This window comes from Neopelma chrysocephalum, unplaced genomic scaffold (assembly GCF_003984885.1).
Source record: "Neopelma chrysocephalum unplaced genomic scaffold, ASM398488v2 Primary Assembly neopelma1_45, whole genome shotgun sequence".
Taxonomy (NCBI): domain Eukaryota; kingdom Metazoa; phylum Chordata; class Aves; order Passeriformes; family Pipridae; genus Neopelma; species Neopelma chrysocephalum.
Window position 1 is genome coordinate 11,444,342 of NW_020897704.1, and position 21,651 is coordinate 11,465,992.

Here is a 21,651-nt window from a genome sequence, read left to right on the forward strand (position 1 = left end):
AATGGGCAGAAAAACTCCTAACTCATACGCATGTGCATACATGCTCACATACGTGTATATGCTCATATGCTTATAGTATAAATACAGAGAGCATAATAATTGCCTTTGATTAACACCTGAGACAGTGTTACATTGGGCTGCATGACAGGGAGAATTAAAATACTGGTCTAAAACTGAAAATTAAGTTTTCACTGTTAAAAAGTACATTGGCTGGCTGTAGGTCAATGCTTTGGCTCAGCACAGGACCCCACCAAACATCTTAAAAACTCTGCCTTTGTACATAACACATCACTCTGGCATTTTTCATGTTCCAGAAAACAGTGATGTGAGCTGAGTTGCATCACAATAACTGGTTGAATCATCCCATTTTTATGGGTACATCAAGCATGCCACAAAACCTTTGCTTTTTACTGAATTCTGAAAGAGGAATGGTAAGTCACTAACAGGTCAGACGCAGTCTCAAAAACAAAAGTTCATTTTTTACAATGCAGACACAAATGCCAGTTAAAGAAATTCATTAAGTCCAAACTCAGATGCCTAATTAATTCAGTCTATGTTCAGGCATTTAAGGAAGTAAACCAAGAATTTCCAGATAGAACTAACTTCAGCTAGAAATGGCATCACTTTGGTATGACTTTCATAATCTGAATATATAACGATGAATAAAAGGTTTTGGTTATGCATCTCTAGTGAAATTCATCTCCCTTGGCCTCCTGATTTATAAAGAATATAAAGTAACTTATCAAAACTCAGCAGTTTTGTTTGCAAAAACGATACACTCTTGGTAAAATGTTCGCTGTGAGAATATGTATGTTACTGCAATCTTCTGCATGCCTTCTTAGAGAAATAAGCATAGTAGTTAATACACTGATTTAACTGAGGACGTTGGTGGTAGGACATAATTTTCCCAGAAAAATAATCTGGAAAATAAACAGTGCCTAGAATTAATGGAAATGTAACTAAAAATTAAGATGTCTCCAATATGAATTGACATTGTTTATTGGCAGCTTGAGGAAAGATATTTTCTATCCCTCACCTTTAACAGATTGCTTCCCTTGAGGCCTAAATTCCAAGTAAACTGTTCTGATACTGTGCAACAGATTTGTCTGAGCAACCAGCTGAAATTCAGCAGTAATTGCCTATGGTGATATTTTTATCAAATCTCATTTGGAGATCTCAGACTCTGGATGGTTCATCATATATTTCTGTCTGCAAATTCTCTGCATTAGATACTATGGGAGTATTTAATCATAGAAATACTGTTTTTCATATTAATGAGTTATAAATGAGAGCTTAATTACTACTAATTCCTTGAAAATCCACTGTTGGTGATTATAATCACTAACGATTAGATTGTTAAACATTCATCGTTGTCTATCTTTAGCAAACGTAACGAGACGTTATGGATCAGATCCTCAGTTTCTGATTCTACTGTGAAGTGCCAGTGGAAAAGAACATCCGCTGGCTGCAAGCAGTACCAGGTCACCCTTAGCACTGACACAAGGGCTGACTAGGAGACAGCAAAAGATGTGAAGGGAATATATTGCACTCCTGCAATCCACAGCCCACAGAATTGTCTCCAGGGACTATTTCTCCTGGTGTAACTCAGAGTCCTTTCATCCAAATCTGCTATTACACAGCCGAACTACCCCAAACTTCCTTGTTTCGATATCAGGAGAATGAGGAGGGAGGCTGATACCCTGAAGGCACCAAATAACTTCTTGCAGTTACCAGTGCAATGTGGGCTGGCACAGAGATTTATATGCCATCTCTATGACTTCAACTGACATTAAGTAATAATTGTTAGGCTTCTGATGGGCATTTAAAACGTGTTCAAACTGCTTCGTCACCCATTTGACCACCTTTCTACAGCTGGTGCATAGAGCTACTTTCTCCAGAACAGCCTGCAGCACAGTAGGTGTACTTCAGACATCCCAAAGTTATCTAGTCCGGCATTCTTTTGCCCTTCAAATGTTCTTTTACTATTTATTTAATTATGCATTATTTTAACTAACAAACCTGCAAACCAATACCAATTGGAATGGCCCGTTTCCATCTGGATAAACACGAAGGAGTTTGCTTTTTTTAGTGTATTTTACTAAAGTTTGTGTTCCTCCTTATTGCAGTATTGTACTTAAAATATTTATTTGCTCTGTTACAAGACTGGCATTTAGTAAAACATCTTGGTGTCTATTCTTCAGCAAGGCTCAAATCCCATCCTTATTTAGGATGTGTCAGATAGCCATTAGCAGGTGAAGCTGAAACCATTTTAGAAATTACTGCAGGTATCATTCCTCTTTCATTATTTAGGGTTTGTATCTCTACCACTGTGTGCAAAATAACCACTTGAGATCTTTCCATCCACTTGGAAGAAAAATCATCCAGTGTATATTTTAAATAATCCTTACCTGGGAATTTAAGTTAAAAGGATGACTTGTGTAAAGGTAGGTAATGACACTATCCTTTCCACTTGCTCTGCTGAAAGACCTGTATCATCCAACAAGGCCGGAAATGTGGTGGCAGTCATTTCTTAAACGACCTTAGTGGTGCTTTCAAGAGAACATCCTTCAAGAGCAATAATTTCTTTCTGCTCTTTGTCAGAGCCCTTTTCTGCACCTCTGTCAGCTGGAATTGACTTTTTGGAATAGGAAGAGACTGCTAAAAAATAGTACAGGTGCAGCCTCAATAGCATGCTGCACAATGGCATCACTGGTAAAATGTATCATGAAAAGACTGAGAGAAATAAAAAAAATACTGCACATATTGTATATATATTGTATATAGTTCTACATACATACAGAATCTAGACAAATACGTGCGTGTTCTATCCTTATATATATAGAACTACAAATACAAATTAAAGAACATAATCCTGTAATTCACTCAAACATAAAAGTTTAAGAAATGAGGAATCCCAGTGATTTGAACAAAATGACTGTATATTTTATATTTAAGTTTGTTGCTGAACTGGAACTATGGATAAGAAAACTTAAATGAAAATTATTCACTACCTGTACTGAAAATAAGTTTCACAGACAAAAAAGTATTAATACAAAATATCTGACCATAAACACAGTGAGAAAGTACTATCTCCTGCTCTGTTATATGCAGGTTTCAAACCTCAGTTTATTGTTTGCTTTCTTATTCTGAATATATTTGGTATCTGAGCAACTCACAGTCAGAATAAGATAAAAAGGGGCATGTGACAGCTTAATATAAATTAAGAAACAACTTAAAGCTCTGCATAAATGTATATTGAGTAACAATATCAATGAAAATTGTGGTCGATGAAAGATATAAACTAAAATTTATTACGCTACGCATAACCAGCTACATACTTAGGCATTAATCCTACCTCTAGCAACTGCTACTAACCAGTTTTGGTCTCTTGAATGAAAATAAAAAGTCACACTTACTAAGTTTAAGCAGTTTTACTGGGAAGCAGAGACTTTCTGTAGGAATAGGCCTGAGCAACTAGCAGAACTGTTCAGCAGTCTTTTGTAATAGTTTTGCATTTGCAGATTTAAGAGCACAGAACTTTGTGTTACTTACTTCAGGTCAGTCCTGTGAAAACATAGTTTTATAGTCCCACCATTTAGATCAATAACGATATTCTTAATAATTTTAGATTATTAAAGCTATGCAGACACAATTTTTTCTTTTTTTTTTTTAGTTTTACCTCATGATAATAATGGTGTCATTTTGGATTAATAAACAGAATTATTACCGGGTATTTTGTTTGAATTCCAGACTAGAAGCTAAATGAGACAGTGGTGATCCCACTCAGTTAATAAGCAGGCTTTTGGAAGCAAGGCTGCAATTACTGAAGTAGCTTTCTTTTGGTTTGATTTCAGCTGGACTGGTTCCCTCAACAAGCTCTCTGTAACCAGGACCAGAAATCCTAGGACCAGAAAATGAGTGGAAGTGGGGATGCAACAGGGAGAGTGAGACTCTCCCCTGTCAGGTAATATGGATTTATGTTGTATTGAAGTGATCTTGGGAGGAACTGCAGCCTGAACCATCAATTCTCCGACAGAATCACTGAAGCGAAAACTACATGTTTAAAGACTGACCTCTCATTTTAGGATTCTTGCTCAACTCAAAGCCAAATTTCAGATTTTCTCAGTAGTAATCCATAGAAGATGCAAAGTCTGAACATCACTAGGAACTGCTCCCAAAGTATTTCATTTTAGCTCTGACATGGGTTATACAAATGTGGACTTACTGAGATTTCTTTCAGTTAGTATATTTGATTTTGCTTCTGACACATGGCCTATCTGTATGCAGAGCAAACTGCCCCAAGAGATTCCACGGTTTCAAGAGCTAGGAAAAAAGTATTTCACTCTGTTGGGAAGCATATGCCTTGATACGGCACTTGAAACATACCTTTTGTTTCAAATTAAGAAGTGGACAGAATTCGTAATACTACAGTTTCTGCCCATATATGCAAATCCAGTAGTAGTAAAAATAATTTCACCTTATTATTATGCTTTGTCAAAACTCTGACAAATAACACACCATTTTAAAAAACCCAAGACTGTACACAAATTGGTATTGATAACCATAAATCAGAATCAGTTGCATCTTTTTTTGCTTCTCCTTCTCTAATTCCATTCAGGTTGGTTTTGGTCCATTAATTTACAATATATATACAAAGATCTGCTCAGGCCAATCTATGATGATTGTGCATGCACATGTGTATATATATACAAAAAACCTGACAGCTAAAAATTAACCATGCTTGATTCACACAAGTCTTATTTACTTATTTAACATTTCACCCAGCTCAGACCATGGAAGGAGTGTATCACTTTGACTTTCATAACCCAGCATGCAGTTGTCACATTTATGCCTCTAATACAATGTGCAATGTTTATGCATAATATAACTTTAACTGTAATTTGAACATTTTCAGAGTGCAAAGCTTGACTGGAGCAGAGACTCCACAGCCCTGGCTTTAAGTGGTGTTCAGTATTAACATATGTAAGTTACGTGCACAATTTCATGACCATTCCTTTCAACTCAACACTATTTATAATGTTATTTTCCGCATGTGCAGAGAGGAGAGACCCAGCGCCTGCAGACCCCTCCTGCGGCTAATGCTGCTGTCCCCTCACAGGATGCACCTTGAAGCTGACGCTCAACTCTCCACAACCAGCCACCAGAGACACCACACACCCGCCTGGGGGCCTGTAGAGGTGGTTGGACTTAAAACTAACAAATACTACAACCATGTACACATCTTCTGACTCTATATCCTGGATCTCTTGACACCAGCACCCCTCTCCTCCCACAGGGATCGCTCTGTGAGCCCCAACACCCTCCCTTTCCTGACGAACTGCTGCCAAGTGGCTTCTAACGTGTGGTTCACACACTTATGTCCAGGGACATGTACCATACACGGCTTTCCCTGTGGGATAAGACCCTGCCCAATCCCTGGGGCAGGCTGCCCTTGTCCACAAAAATCGGATTTGTTACCCGGTGTGCAGCAAGCCAACAATTACAGTCAGGAGAGACACTGATTATTGATTTCAGAGTTACGCAAAGCCTGGGTGATTGGTGGAATTCCAGAAATCAAGCATCCCAACTATGAAAACTGTTTACTGTTTATACTTTATAGCAAACAAAGGAATTAAGTGTTCATTTGCTAAAAGTTACAGATTTCTCTTATTAATTAGTATTCTATCTTATATTGGTTAATGATTGTCTCGCTTCCAATGCTAATTAGTCCACATCCTGTGTCTTTCTCTTCTTTTGGGTCGGTGGGTTTCTTGGCTTGGTGGTCTATCAGTCGGTGTTTGCGATCTGCCCCCGCCGCAATTACCTTTTACCCAGTTGGAGATGACTTCAGCACAGTTGCTGCATTGTCTTTATTAGTTTCTTCCTTATCTCAGAAGTTCTGCCAAATGTCCTTGTGCCCCGCAAATTCTGCATTCTTTGTGCCTGCTACCAGTCGTCCATTCTTGTCCCGAAGTTTTGTTAACCTCCACCTCCGTCTGAGATACTGAAACATGTCAAGCCCTAAGCCTTAACAAGGGAATTCTATCCGGACATCTGGACATCACTTGTTAGCCGCTATCCGTTTCACGGATTAAATCTCCCTCCTAGGATTAGGCGAGAAAGTATATAACGATCAAACATTAAAGAACACCCTCACGGCTCTCCCGGTGCGATAAGACCCCGCCTCGACCCTGGAGCTCCCGGACGGGGTGGGGCAGTCCGGGAGCAGCGGATTCCCCTCACGGCTCTCCCTGCGGGAGAAGACCCTGCCCCAGCCCTAGGGCTCCCAGACGACCCCCCTCCCGGAGCGGCGGACTCTCCTCACGGCTCTCCCTGCGGGATAAGACACGATATCCCGCGGGACAGCCCTATAGGATAAGCCACACACTCCCCTCACACCCGCCCCGCCCTGTCCGCCCTTTGCTGCACCGCCCCAGGCGGACCCGAGGTCGCTGCGACGCATGCGCGGGCCGGAGGGGGCGGTGCGCGCGGGCGGCGACGGCGGGAGCGTGTGAGGAGCCGGTGAGTGGAGCCGGGGCGGGCGGGAAGGAAGGAAGGAGCCGAGTGAGGAGGAGAAGGAGCGGCCTTCCTCCTGCTGCTGCTTTCCCCCTGGGAATCGGTGCAGGAGTGAGACCCGCCGCGGGCTGAACCGCCCCCTGGGCCGGGGGCACCGTCAGCCTCCCACACGCGCGGCGGAAGGAGCCCTTGGTCCGCGCTCCGTAATGGCCGGGGGTCGTCCTGCCCCCTCAGCCGGGGCACGGCTGTGCCGGAGGGGGGCCTTGTGGGGCCCTAGGGGACGCAGAACCATGCTGATCTCTTTAAGTTCTTTCATCTTTCGTACTAAAACGTAGAAAGGCTACCAAGCGCAGGTATTTTAGGACCAGTGAATTAAGAGGAGTCCTCGTAAATTATGTAAACCAACCATTATGTAAACCAGCGCAAACATAACTTGTGCTCTTAGCATCCTTACTTGGTCTCAGCTGCAAACTAAGTGCCTTTTGCCCCGTCCTGGTCTTGGTGGAATCACATGTACAACCTTTCCCAGGCAGGAACACTCTGAATCCAAGGTTTGCCCCATACTAGTCCTTGTGCTGTCATTGCCACTCAATCTGAATTAGTTGTTTTGTGAACGTGTTGCTCTAAACATAGTTTCCTTTGTGAACTCTGGGGTGGGATCCCGTTGAACATTAAGACACATATAGTCAGGAGAGACGTAGGTTTTCATCCAGTGGCTGAAATATGTTTAGTGTAGGTTGTCCTGTGCAGGGGTGTTTGAGAAGCAGCATTTCTTTGATTTTCCATAATATGTGATTGACTTATAAATAAACTTATTTTTCAAGTTACTTCACACTTCTTTTTTTTTTGATACCTAAGTGTAGTCCTTGTTAGGCGTGATGTGATTACTTACAAATAGGTGTAATTTGAAGTACTGAATTTCATGACACGGGCATTACTTCTGTTATCAGAGATATCCTTTTTTCCTTTTCCTCATTAATGCCACTTATTTTTCTGTTAATGATTCTACAATCCCAACTTTTACTTAAGAAAACACTGAACACAAAATGTAAAAATAAAATAAAAATCTTTCCTCAAATGCATTTATAGAAATACTTAACAGAGATTGGCCCCAGAAGGAACTCTATTATTAAGTACTTTCATAAATACATATGTCTTTATGAACCTTCTTGTATCCCAATAGCTCTCCTGTTGTTGCAACCCAGTATGTCTTTTTTCCTTCACAACAGTTTGTTTTCCATTTCCCATGCTATTTCTGGTCTCCTGCTAACCTAATCTTTTGTCTGGTGTTGTACTTATACTTACATTTAAAAGTGTTTGGAGTGCTTTGTTTATTATCTTTGTCTTGACACCATGCAGATATTCCTGTCAGCTGATGAAATACCTTTATCGCCTTACCGATTATCAAGTTATATTATGATTGACACAATCAGAATCCAGCTGTTGAGGTTACTGTTGAGGTTCTTTCTCTGCATGTTGTCTGTATCACTACAGATAAATGTACTGTCTTTCCAGCAGTTTTAGAAGTGCAGACAAAGTAATGTCTTTGACTGAGGTGTTTTTCTATATTCAGTCACTAAAGTCCAGGCTTCCCAGTGTTTCAGCAATCAGGACCTTTGTTTTTCCTTGACTAGTCCTTGTCTAAAAGGTAGACTGTAATTAATGTTAGTTTTATGTAACTGATTTGGGTTCCTACTTCTTTTAAGGAGTATTTCCAGTTTTCTTCATATGCCTCTGCTGCTTTTAAGCTGGGCAAATCAGCAGATTTGCAGATGACACCAAGTTGGGGGGGTGTGTTGATCTGCTGAAAGGCAGGAGGGCTCTTTAGAGGGACCTGGACAAGCTGGAAAGATGGTCTGATTCCAACGGGATGAGGTTCAACAAGGTCAAGTGCCGAGTCCTGCGCTTTGGCCACAACAACCCCCTGCAGTGCTACAGGCTGGGGACAGAGTGTCTGGAGAGCAACCATGCAGAAAGGGACCTGGGAGTTTGGATTGACAGGAAGCTGAACAGGAGCCAGCAGTGTGCCCAGGTGGCCAAGAAGGCCAATGGCATCCTGGCCTGGATCAGGAACAGTGTGGCCAACAGGTCCAGGGAAGTGATTCTTCCCCTGTACTCAGCACTGGTGAGGCCACACCTCGAGTACTGTGTCCAGTTCTGGGGCCCCTCAGTTTAGGAAGGATATTGAGGTGCTGGAGCAGGTGCAGAGAAGAGCAACAATGCTGGTAAAAGTACTTGAGCACAAGCTGTGTGAGGAGAGGCTGAGGGAGCTGGGGTTTTTTAGCCTAGAGAAGAGGAGGCTCAGGGGAGAGAGACCTCATCACTTTCTACAACTCCCTGAAAGGAGGTTGTAGCCAGGTGGGGATTGGTCTCTTCTCCCAGGCAACCAGCAGTAGGACAAGAGGGCATGGTCTTAAGCTGTGCCAGGGGAGGTTTAGGTTGAATATTAGGAAAGAATTTTTTACAGAGAGAGTAATCAGACACTGGAATGGGCTACCCAGGGAGGTGATGGATTCACGGTCCCTGGAGGTTTTTAAGATGAGATTGGATGTGGCACTTAATGCCACAGTCTGGTAACCACGGTGGTGTTGGATCAAGGGTTGGACTTGATGATCTTGGAGGTCTTTTCCAACCCGGTCGATTCTATGATTCTATTCTAAGTGTTCCTATTAGCAGCCAAAGAGCTATTATTTTGTCATCTTCATCTTTCCTTATGCCTTACCTCTTCCCTATTACTTCTAAATCCCAGTTTATTGCCTGTTCATGGAGGTGATGATCTGTGACTAATCTACTTTCCTCATTTTATTCCCTTGCTACTTTTAAATGCATATAAAATCAGAACTAAATATGTATTTCTCCAGGTAACTAAACTATGACAATTCCTTCTTAGATTGATTTGGTCATATCCTGTATGCCTTTCCCTTTTTATTTGATTTCTTTGATTCTGTCTGGTGTGAAAATGTCTGTATAATGTCTTACACAGTTAAGTTCAATTTTTCTGAAGTCTTTTAAGTCTGTCATAATTATACCATTATCCTGAGCTAGTAGTGTGTTTAGATTACTGGTGGCCTAGTGGTTAGCGTGCAGGACTTTCACTGCTGCGACCACGGGTTCAAATCCGGTCTCCTGGCCTGATGGAGGTCGTTAGCCCTGTGTGGCCATCCATCTATGAGAAGGACACTCTAAACAAACCTACGTCCTGAGGACCTCACTGCCATTGTCCAAGCTTGCTTGGCCCCGGCAGATGAACCTTAGGATTAAAGGGTGGGCTCAGTTCAGCGCAGGCTGTGTCTCACCTAAAAAATCCATTGCGCAGGCTGGAAAGGTAAAAGACCTTTCCCCAAATCTTCGTTCGCGAAGATGGGCCATTACCTGTTCATTTTCTTTTTATGCATATGAAAGCAAATGATAATGAAAACTTTTTATTTTCCAGATCACTTTATTTCTTGTCTCTGAACCACAAAAGGGACCTGCATGTTTAGGTGACTTAACTGCAGCAATATCAAAATGCCTAATCTTGAACATCCAGCATATCCAGCAGCTGCACTGCTTCACTTGGAAAGTTTGGTGCCTTGTCGAGAATCCCAGGTGTCCATGTTGCTGTCAATATTTGGAGAGGTAGTGTTTTTTGTACTGTATGTTTGACTAGAACAAAGACATTCTGCTGTTTCAGAGGGGAGAATAGAAATGTGGGGGCATTTTGGTGATGTCATAGTGAACATACTTTGGTTGTCTCTTCATTGTACTTTTATTTTTTGTTACTTATACTTAACATTACTGTTTGGCAATTGGATTCTGGTCCTTTAGAAGGTTGAAAGCTGTCTTACAGCTGGAAGGATCTAAAAACCCACACCTATTTATGCCTTGCTCTCTCTGAAGCCTGATTTTGCCATGGCTTCGTTCCATCTTTTCCAGTTAGTACCAGGGAGTCTCTTCTTGCCTAGTCTAAATTTTTTTTTTTTTTAACTGTCGGTGTAGAAATTCTGTTTGGTTTTGACCTGTTAATCTACTGTCTGAGTGCCTGAATTCTAAGTACATTAAGTTGGTCTGATTCTTAGTAGTTCTGTGGCTGGTCACAAGATTCAGAAATCACTGGCTTGTTAATTGATTCTGTTACTGCTTCACTAAACTGTGGTAAAAAGTAATGGGGATTTTTATCTGCAAACTTGAAAGCACTTGATATGTCTGTTTACATTCAGCTAACAAAATGGAAAATAGTATCTCTTTCTGGTTCTGCCTTTAATTCTGGATAATAATAATACCATCAAATTACAGCATTCAAGTTTTATATATTACAAGCATAGTGGCAACAACTTTTCTTGAAAATAGATACTTAAATTCTTGATAAATATGCAGGTTAGAGTACCTACATATATTGTGCGAGAGTGGCTTCATCTTGGATTAATTGAATATTATTGTTTTTCATAAAAGTATCCATTTTATTTTTGTATTAATTTTTAAGTCAGTGTTTGAGATCCTTAGGAATGAGGAAAAAAAATAAGTGCCTGTTCAGAATGAAACAAAAAGAACAATTCAATTATTTTCCTTGTATGTAAAAAAAAAATTACATTAAATATACAGTATCAGGACTATTAAATAACCAGATGTCTTACATCAAAAATTGCCTCGTGAGAGAAGAGCCAGCTCCTTTACCACCACCTCCACCATTTTTTTTCTGTTTGGTACTAATGAAAAGAAAAGCAATTTGCATGAATTAAGGTAATGTATGGCTTGCAATTTGTACTTCCCAAGATTTCCTTTCAGTTGTGTAATATGTTTCTGTTCTGTGTTTGTGTTGTTTATTACAGCAGTTTCACTGGCAGTTATGTGATACTTGATTCTTGTGAGTTGTCCTCCCAGCATTTCAGTGAGGATGAAACATAAGACTTGATCTTTTGATTCCATAATAATTGCTATATTTTATATTTAATGCCTTGGTTTAAAAGGTAGCTTTTCTTTTGGAGGGAAACTTCACTGATAAATCTTTAATCTGTTGAATGAAAAAGAAGAATTGAAACAGCAACAATTTTTTTTTTCCCTAGCGTCAGCAGTTTAGTTTTCCATCCATTTTTATCTACGGACATACATCTAGTGGAAAGACTTATGTGATGCAAACTCTTCTAAACACCTTACAGGTAAGAATGTTCACAATAGATATTGAATTTACAATTTATTTATAACAGATGATTTCTTGAAATAGCCTCTACTTTCTGAAAATGGCTTGTTTTCTCAGCTATTTCTGACTTCCTGATTCTTCTGCTCCACTTACTGTGTCATGAATGCATCACTCTTCTCACTAGTGCATTTAGGATAAAATGAAATTGGTGCTACTGAGATATAATATAAATCATAATAACTTTTGTAAGAAAGTTTAAGAAAGATAAAAAAGCCAAATATTGTTCAGCTTATTTGCATGACTTAGGCTGAAATAGCTCCAGTGACAAATATTGATGATTCCAGTTCAATCTGCAGTCACTTATACTACACCTTCTTTTGAATCTTCTTGTAATTCTCCTTTAAACTAATTTTACATGTATACAAAAAAGAGTGAGAGAGTACTTGAAGAACAGTGAGAAGAATTAGCAGTAGTGGATTTTTTGTTTATTTGTTTTGTATTGACAAACTCATTTTAATTAAATTCAGTTGGATGTGTACGATCTATTTAAATGTAAGCCTTGGAGCTTAAGCTTAATGGAGTTGTTAAAAGCATTCAAAACAAACATAGCAAGCTGTACATGTTCACTGAAAATGAAAGTGAGCCTGGAATGGTGAAAATCACTGTCTGAACACCACACAATTGCCATTGTTTCTGATATGGTTAGTTGGTTTTGCAGACTTGTGAATGTTGTATTCATTGCAGTAAATTTGGTTAGTTCTTGTAGAAGCAGGAAAATCTAAAACTTTGAAAAAGAAACAGTGCACGAGTTCTAAAATGTTTAAGCAATGTTGCATAGGGACAATCTGTTTAATTCCTGAACAATAAACGACTATTCTTTTGCTTCAGCAAAGAATCAGCTCTATATGGGAAAAGTGTGCTGATAGCCCCTTTTAGTATTATCTTTTCAGAACCTGTTTGAAAATACAAATTTTGTGTACTTTACTTTATTCTAGATCCTTCAAACACAGCTTGATATACATCATAAATTAAAACCCCTATGAAACAGGATGTCATTCACAGTTTTGAATGTAATAAAATCAATTCTCCAGGTGTTTACTAAGCTTGGCATTGCCAGGTCTTTTGCTGGCAGCATGGATCTTACTGTCCTATGTCAGTACTGTTGCTGCTTCCTCCAGGGTGAGCATTGCTTTCAGAAGTGCTGGGACCGTATGTTCTATTTCAGCTTTGCCATCCAAGCCAAACTTCCTCTGGATTCTTGCTCTTAGGGAACAGTGTAGGAGTAAGATATAGGTCAAGGAGAACTCACAAAGCAGCTGATGTTGAAGTATGTGAAGTGGAAACCACTGAGAATTCATTGTACAGTTTTGAATTTGGAGCCTTATATTCCTAGGAAGCTGGGACTATCAACTATCTTCCTCTCAGTTGTTAAGGAAGAAGGCTACTTTAATGCTGGCCACTGGGAGATGAGTTATATCCTTGATTAATACTGGGGTTGTTGTGTGTTACTAACCTGAAGTAGAAACTTTGTCATGAAAGGACTTATTTCAACTGCAAGGGCTGCAGGCAGAGGAACCTACTCTTTTCTTTAAACACCATGTGAGAACCTGAACTACATAGAAGTAGTGGGTCATTGTGGCTGAATGTGTGTTTCTTGGAAAAATAGTTATCTTGAGGAATGATGTAGAGAGCCATGGCCATAAGTCCCTGTCAGTCCCTCTCTGGTCAGCACTGGCTAAATACTTAAGCACTGAGTTCTTGCCACTTCTGTGGCCCTTCTTTTTCTGTTAGTGAATGTGTATGTTTTCATGCTAGTTTTATCCTCTGTTGTAATGTTTCCCAAAACACGTTATGAAGTCCACCTAAGTTGAAGAATGTCATCACAGAAATTTCCATTTAAACCTGTTAGTGTTAGTGTTTTTGTCAGTCAGGAACTTCAGGGATTTTAAATCCAATGGCAGATGCCTACTTCATGCTTAAACCATGAATTTCCACCTATGTGTTCTCATAACTCTGCTACTTTTGGCTCATCTGGAGTGCACTTATCTGCAGGACTGGGTTTTATGCAGAAACCCTCCTCATTAAAAGTTCTGCAGAGGGAGAAGAGTAGAAGACAGGAGTTATTATCCTCTTCCATGCAGTATCCTTTCATGCAGTGCTCATAGCGCTGTGCTACCCACTTCCAGCATATCCAAAGATGTGCCCTGGCCCTGGCAAGCAGTAGGATTTAAGCAGCAACTCTCTCTCTACAGAACTTCCTTTTGCCAAGTATAGGTATCTCCTATGTTATGTGGTGGTGTGAATCACATCTGAGACACTTAACATTCCTTCTGCTATGGAGGTGCATCACTTTGAATAGCTGCTTTGGGACATGTAGCCCCTTTCTTTTAATGGTGTTCAAAATCATAAAAAAAGCTTTTTATTACATGCTGTGTGAGTGGATTGCCAGCATGTACCCACACTTCCCACATCTGCTGAATCACATGCCATATTCTGTATTTTACACAGAAAGACTGGATTGAAGTACTTGTTTTTTGGTTTTTTTTTGTTGTTATAGACAAACACAATCCTGTATCCCTGTGACTAATGTTTTCCAGAGGTTTTAATGTTAAGTGTGAAAAAGACCATATGCCTTACCAGAGATTATGGAACTATGCAGATAAACTATTTCTGAAAAACAGAGTTGCCAGAAAATTATCTTTTTTGCCTTATGTAGGTTTGAATACTGGTACTATTTTTTAGTTTGTAGTGTCTTCTATCTAAAGGCAAATGACAGTAGCTTTTCAATATTACTAAGTTGATACTTACAATGTATCTCATGCTCTGCTTTTTTCACATGTTCTTTGCTCTGCAAAGATCTGGTTTTCTAAAAATGTTCTGCACAATCATGCTGAACACGAGTCTAATGTAGAAGCTTGTAGTTTATATTTGTATGCATTAAATGTCAAAAACATTCAGAGTAATTCTAGGGAGTGTACTCCTAGATTACTCTCTTTGTAATATGTTTGAGACATCTGTGTTATCTACACATTGTAATTTGTAGTGGACCATTTTACTGTAATGTGTTACAATTGTCTAAATTTCGTTGAACTAAATGCTATTTGGTTTTCTTTTTATGTGTTGCTCACAGTTTTTAAACATAGATAAAAGATATACCATGTGTTTCAGTTTTTAAACATATTTAGAAGATGCACTGTTCCATTTACAGATACGTCAGATCTATCTTCACTTTGTGATAGATAATATTTTGACTAGGTACATAATTGATTATGTCTTTTTTTACAAGTTTTTTTGGTTTATGCTTTATTTTCTGTTTCATTGATTGTGTCATCTGGAAGAGAAAAGTGATTCTGGAGTGTTTACACTGAAAAAGCCAAATAAAGTTGTATTCTTTTCTTTATCCTCCTCAGCTTCCTCATGTGTTTGTGAACTGTGTGGAATGCTTTACATCACGACTTCTTTTAGAAGAAATTCTCATCCAGTTGCAAAGCTGTTCTTCTGAAACAGAACCAACCTCTCCTGTGCCTTGTGATACTTTCAATGACTTCGTACGTCTGTTTAAACAGGCTCTTGTGAGTCGAGAGCTTCAAGATCAAACATTGTACATTGTAAGTAATTTAATTTTGATGTCCAGTTTTGTTCCTGTTAAGAGGGAGTAAGTAATTGTTATTGATAATTTCTATGTGAAATGTGTGCCTTATAGAACAGTTTTTACAAAATTTCTGCGTAGACCTCATTCAGAATCTGTTGGTAGTGGTTGGACTCTTTCTGTTGGTTCACAGGCCTTAGAGGAGGTTCTCTGTCTTTCCTGCTTTCAGAATTTTTTATACACAATAACTGTGTTGCATAACTAACAACATAAATTATACCTCACATTTAAATTGGGGATGTAATAGTGTTACAAAGTATTTAAATACAGAGAGCCTGAATTTGTTTTATTATTAGTAAGTCATGCATATCTGTTTCATTGTGAAAATAGCTTCACAAATGAGAAAGCAAAGGTCGGGGATAGGGCAGAAGGGAATTATAGAGTATGCAAATGACAAGGCTTGGTTGGCTAGAATAGGTTCGAGTTAGAACTTATATTAAGAAACTGAAATGTATAACTTCCTCTGTAAAAGTGCTTTTGAGATCTTACTTCTTCAACTACATTTGTGGCCCTCAGAGGCAAGAACTGTAGTTTTAAAGTTAAGATGGAAAAAACGACTGCAATGAAAAAAAGTGATGATATACTCAAAGGGAATAAACAGGCAGACTGCAGGAAAAATTATCAGATTTTAGATTGCAGGAATGATTGAATCAATGTAGTACTAGAAGTTAGGATTTGGTTTAGGTTTTTTTTTTTTAACTGTGATAATCTTAACTACATAAAGGAGTATAACAGCATTTATTGTGCCAGGAGATGAACATAGAAACACATTTCAGTCATACAAGAGGTCTGATGAAGGGACAATATGAAGGCCATAGTATTAGTGATGTGTAAATGAATGTACACATTGTGGACGTGCAGAAGATATGGACTGACATTTCAGGCCACTTTTAAAAGAGGTGCAATTGATAAGAAAACATGAAAGTGGTTCAAGATTGAAAGCTTAATAATAATAATAATAATAATAATAATAATAATGACCCTGGTAATCACTCTGCATGTTTCTCACAGCAGTTGATGTGCCCATAATGCTTTGGGGTCTTTTTGCAGTCAGACAAGAAGTCCATAATTACACTGATCATTCTTCATTCTGTTTCACAGGTTACAGTTAAGTAAGTTTCATTTCCATTTCAAAATACTTAACCACTGAGTTAAATAACTTCATATTATGTTTAGCGGGGGGACCCCTGGTGGCCTAGTGGTTAGCATGCGGCACTCTCACCGCTGCGACCCAGGTTCAATTCCCCGGTCCCCCAGGCAGATGGTGCTCGTTAGCCCTGTGAGGCCATCCATCTATGAGAAGGTCACTCTAAACAAACCTACGTCCTGAGGACCTCACTACCATTGTCCAAGCTTGCTTGGCCCTGGCAGATGAACCTTAGGATTAAAGGGTGGGCTCAGTTCAGCGCATGCTGGTATCTCACCTAAAAAATCCATTGCGCAGGCTGGAAAGGTAAAAGACCTTTCCCAAAATCTTCGTTCGCGAAGACTGACCATTATTATGTTTAGCGGAAACAGCACTATCTCATAGTTTCTTACAGTTTGCAAAGTTAATAAATTTGACATACTTCTTAAAAATTGAATGAAGGAAAAAATGTACCACCAACACTTAAAACAGATAAGTTATAAACAGACAATTTAATTTACCATCACAAAAGCGGTATTGACATTCTTCAGCAATTCCATAAGGACAAAATTTATCTTTATAATAACCTTTAGTGAGTTTCACAAAATACTTTTTATGTTAAAATTTTACTTTCAAATTAGTATTTGGATTAAAAAACTGTTCTACATCAGTAAAGAATTCTTCATGTATACTATATAAATTGGCATCACTCAAAAAATTAGAAAGTTCTTGAACAATTGGTTGTAGAAAACGAACCATTAAATAACTGTAAAGGTTCAGTTGTATCATGAAAATAGTTGTTGCATCAGAAGAATTAAGTATTAAATTAGTATTTCAGTTCCTTTCTGCATGGGAACAGACAGGAATGGGAGAAATCAATTCATGTTTATTAACCTATGTCATCTGCATTTATTGTAGAGTGTTTTAAACTGAGGCTGATGGAAGGACCAGCATGCTGGTAACATAAACTGGCAATGCTAACTTACTCTAATTTCAGTTGTAAATAATGTACTATTTCAGCTCAATTAACTCAGAGTAAATTAAGATAAATGTTTACTTTCAAGCAAAGAATCCTTAATGTTTCTCTTAACCCAAGTATGGGTGCTGAATGCTTGTGATTACTTATGCAAAATGAATTTATTCATTTTAGCTACCTGAAAAATTGGAGAAGATATAACTTGTAGTCATTCAGACATTTACAGTATTTAGCACTTTACAGAAGTAACAAGATACTGTTTTTAATGTAAATGAGCAGCCAGTTCTAAATGTATAGTTGTTTTAAAAAATTGAAGGGTGACAAGTCTGTATTGACACTAAAGAATAAGGCATAGACTCATAGGCCTGGGGGTAGGCTGTTTCTGTGAACCATTTGACATACTCCACAAGCCAGGGTCACAGTATATTTTCTGCTGTAGAAACTGTAGTTTGTTTCCCATTTAACTAAAAAGTATGATCTACTTAGGTCAAGACCTCAAAGCTTTGTGTTTGGTAGCTGCACGTCACCGGGTCCAATAAGCAGTATTTTATTAGTAAAAATATGTAGCCTCTATTTGGTCAGTTGTGTAGTACAGTCTTAATTCCTGAAGTCATTTATTATATGAGCCAAATACAGATGTCAATATAAAGTCATATATTGTATTGTAGTTTTAAATAAATTCCCAAGAAGTGTGAGATATTGTTGCAGAGATACTGCTCCTCCAAGTTTCGTATGGTGAGATTTTTAAATAATATTTTCATGAAATTCTTAGTTGTCCACATAAAATTCTTTTCCTTACTGTGGGCAACAGAATATGTAATAGATAGAAAAATATAATTTTCTAGGAACCTAGAGTTTTTCTTTCAACAGCAGTAATTCAAAAGAAGTAATGAACTTCAGAATTTAGATTTATATTGCAAGTAGTAAATAAACCACAGAAGATGTGTTTCTATTCTCTTTTTTCATTCTTGTCAAGATTTTAGGTGTACTGAGAATACACTTTTTTTTTGCCAGAGAATAACCATGCATGTTTTCGTGCTTCTGTTTTTATTCTCCAGGCTCCAAAATGTTAATTTAGCTTAAAGTGTTTCCTGTTTAAGCTCTTCATATGTTACATATCTGTTGCTGCTATGTAATGTTTGCATGCAGTAAATCCTGTAATTTTCTAGGCTATGCAAACTATGACAAGAAAAGTTTCTCTTAAAATTCAGTTCAGTGAATTCCAGATGATAGCTAATTTCTTCTAAAATATCAGCTCTTACTTGTTTGTGAAAAATAATTCTGTAGTGGGAAAAGATAACTCTCCTAGAGTAAGCTTGTAGTTACAGTGATATAGTACAGTGTTACAGTACACTGTAACTGTAGTTACAGTGCTATAGTACTACCTGTAAGTTTGAAAAATAATAAGAATTTTGGGCAAAAATTGAGCTTTCAGTGGTTGATAATGATATCATGACTTTGTCAGTGGTATTTCTGACTGGTATACTTAAGTATTAATTCTTACTGCCGTAAGGCATGAGAATGTTGCTTTTCTGGGGATTGTATCTTTTGGATGCAGAGCTGCTTGGGCTTCCTGGCAGCACATTTGAAGCAATAATCTCTCCAATTCAGTTTCCAGCAGCTAAGAATTAATTTTAAGTCTGTATGAGAATGGAAATCGACAATGTCTATATCGTATTGTTTTGTTAAAAGGTACTGGATAGAGCAGAACAACTGAGGGAAATGGAAGCAAACATCCTGCCAGCATTTCTTAGGCTTCAAGAGTTAGTAAGTATCTGGAAAAATATGTGTGTGTCCTGTGTATTGAAAGTAACTGAACATGTGGTATCTGTCCATCTAGGCTCACAGATAAAGATAATGATTCCTTAGAGAAGAAAAGTTGTAAAATTAACCCTTATCCCCCAAAACCAGTGATCAAAACTAGAAACCAAACCAGAATTTAAACACTGTCAGGTTTTTATTACACTTTTTTTTTAATTGGGTTTAATGGTATATTATTTTATAATATCTGATGTGTCGTAGATTCTTTTGAGGCTGGTGTCAGATACATGCTGTCTTTTCTACATTACTTTTTTATTTTTAAGAATGAGATTTTCAGTAGACTACCAGCTACTTTGGGTGGAGCTGCACAGCTCAGCAGCTGTGAATGTGCTTTGTGTTGGTAGAGAGTTTTTTACACTTCTTCTGGAATTGCACTGCGGTGAGTTTCTGATTGGAGTAAACCACTGTGTGTCTCCCTTTCTCACTTCTGAAGCATCCAAGCTTTTTGCCTTGGAATAAGGAAAAATGGTGCAATCTCTGAAAAGAAACTGAAGACAAAACCAGAAGATGCTGTTACTTTGAAATGTCTGAACATCTAAATAGCTGAAATTATACTTATCTCAAGACTTTTGTGTGGTGCTCTTAATCTTCTGGTGACCCTGATTCTCTATTTACTGAATGAAGACTGATTCACAGCTGTGTTCTTAATCCTGGCAGCTGGTGCATTTTCTGGCTCTTTTTGTCTGTTCTGGCCATGTTCTGGACTTTACTGCTCTTGGAGCAGAAACAAGAGGAAAGGAGGAAAGCTTGGTACTGTGATTGCTGTTCAGGGACCAAAAAACCATGGACTAAGACTTAAATATGCCAGAGAAATACCCTCAAATTCAAAAGTAACCTCCAAATAAGTTTGTTTCTTGAATGCTGATATTCCAGTTGCTTAAATTCTGGATTCTGGACTGAGGCTTCCTAAAACTCTTGTGCAGCTGATCTTGCAGAGCAATCTTGGAGGTGCAAATCTTCTCCATTGCTTCCTTTCCTGCAATGAAAGGAGACAAGAAATTCCATTAATAGTGAGGGATTTCATGGGACTGCTGATGAAGAATAGGTTATTGGATGCTTGATTTCTGTGACGATTGTGGTGGGAAGTACTGAAGTTTTTCATATTGGAAGATCAGTCCGGAACTGAACTGAACATACCTTAGTACTTCTGTGAGCTAAAACACTAGATCTGGGAGAGGAGCACAGTTGAAAGAAATCTACAGAAAGATGCTTTCTTGTTAAAAGGAAAAAAAGTCTCTTAAAAACAGAGGAAGAAGGAACAGTAAAGAATATGGGGTGGGTGCCACTTCGACAAGAAGTGGGAAGAGTAAGTAAAGAAGATTCTCCCTCAGTTTCGGGGAGGGGAATAGCATTTAAACTTTTCTTTCAGGTAATTCACAGCTCATATTCACAGCGCTGTCAGTTTAGTCAGGTTCCTTCCTTTTGTTTTATTGAAGTGCCTCAATAGTTTTCAAATGTCTTTCTTGAAGAACCATATTTAAAAGCATCTTTTGTGCAGAATTTCAAGTATGGTTGCAAAAACCATGCAAAAAGGGAGAATGACACATCATCTTCACAGACAGTTAGTTTCATACTAAATAGCTAATATTTTGAAGGGTGACCGAAATAAGGAATATTATTTTAATATGAAGCATTTTGTTACCTATTGACCAAAACATCAAACCCGAGGTAAGTAGTTTGTCAATAAAAACTTGGTTAAAAAGAATATGTTATTATGAACAGCTGTTGTTCGTAACTAGTAACACAGTTGGGAGAGTAAACAGGTAATACTACATTTTTGTTTTAGGATGTGTGTGTTTGTTTTTAAAGACCAGATTACCTCTAAAATAACATAGAAGAGAGCTTGGTTTCAGAAGTGCTGAGCTTTCTTTTGCTTCTTAACTTTTCCTGTTTGCTCTGAAAATCTGGGTTTAATTACCAAAGTAAAATGCTCTCTTAATTTTGGGAGTAAGGGGTGGAATATATTAGGTATTGTGTAGTACCAGAGCTGTACCACCCCACAGAGCTTATATGTCAGTGAAATGGCAAAGGATGCAGAGAAATATCATATAATTATGAAAATTTGCAAATGTATGAGCTGCTTGATTAGGCCAGCTGAAGCTTTATTACTATGCTAGTAATTTGTATTAAACTGTAAATTTGATGATTTTTGTGGAACAGAAAAGTCACAATAATAATTTTTCTCATTGATGCTATAACATGCACTGTTATTTTGTTCTTTCTCTGCCTGTCACTCTCTCTTTCATTTTTTTTCTCCTGCCTCTACAGACTGACAGTAATGTGACAGTTGTCCTGCTCAGTGAAATAGTGTGGGAACTGTTCCGTCCAAATGTGGGATGCTTTGATCCACTCACTTTGTATTTTCCTGATTACAGCATAGGTAAACTAATTCTTAAATCTGCTTTTGGGGGATTGTGTAATACTTTGTCAAAGAACATTCAAAAGTT

General features: G+C 38.3%; 1 protein-coding gene and 1 long non-coding RNA gene across 6 annotated transcripts in view; one reads left to right on the plus strand and one right to left on the minus strand.

Moving 5' to 3' along the window:
- Positions 1–688: 688 nt before the first annotated feature.
- Positions 689–4,422, minus strand: LOC113965659. Of its 2 annotated transcripts, XR_003533596.1 has the most exons (4): positions 4,387–4,422; positions 3,417–3,564; positions 2,409–2,658; positions 689–920 (listed from the first exon to the last, which is right to left on the minus strand). It is a non-coding gene; the product is annotated as an uncharacterized LOC113965659 (long non-coding RNA). The 2 variants fall into 2 exon arrangements; XR_003533595.1 differs by lacking the exon at positions 4,387–4,422 and having other exon boundaries at positions 3,417–3,672.
- The window catches only part of ORC5 (origin recognition complex subunit 5), a 69,561-nt gene continuing 50,149 nt past the window's right edge, over positions 2,240–21,651 (plus strand). Inside the window, exons 1-7 of one of the 4 annotated variants that reach the window (XM_027679382.1) lie at positions 2,240–2,444; positions 3,855–3,964; positions 9,950–10,134; positions 11,559–11,651; positions 15,043–15,240; positions 19,076–19,150; positions 21,473–21,584. In XM_027679382.1, the coding sequence (XP_027535183.1) occupies positions 10,024–10,134; positions 11,559–11,651; positions 15,043–15,240; positions 19,076–19,150; positions 21,473–21,584 (589 nt within the window). In that variant the 5' untranslated portion in view covers positions 2,240–2,444; positions 3,855–3,964; positions 9,950–10,023. Of the gene's footprint in view, positions 2,445–3,816; positions 3,965–6,463; positions 6,523–6,613; positions 6,870–9,949; positions 10,135–11,558; positions 11,652–15,042; positions 15,241–19,075; positions 19,151–21,472; positions 21,585–21,651 lie in introns of those variants that run through there. The other 3 variants (XM_027679383.1, XM_027679380.1, XM_027679384.1) reach the window with 3 other exon arrangements.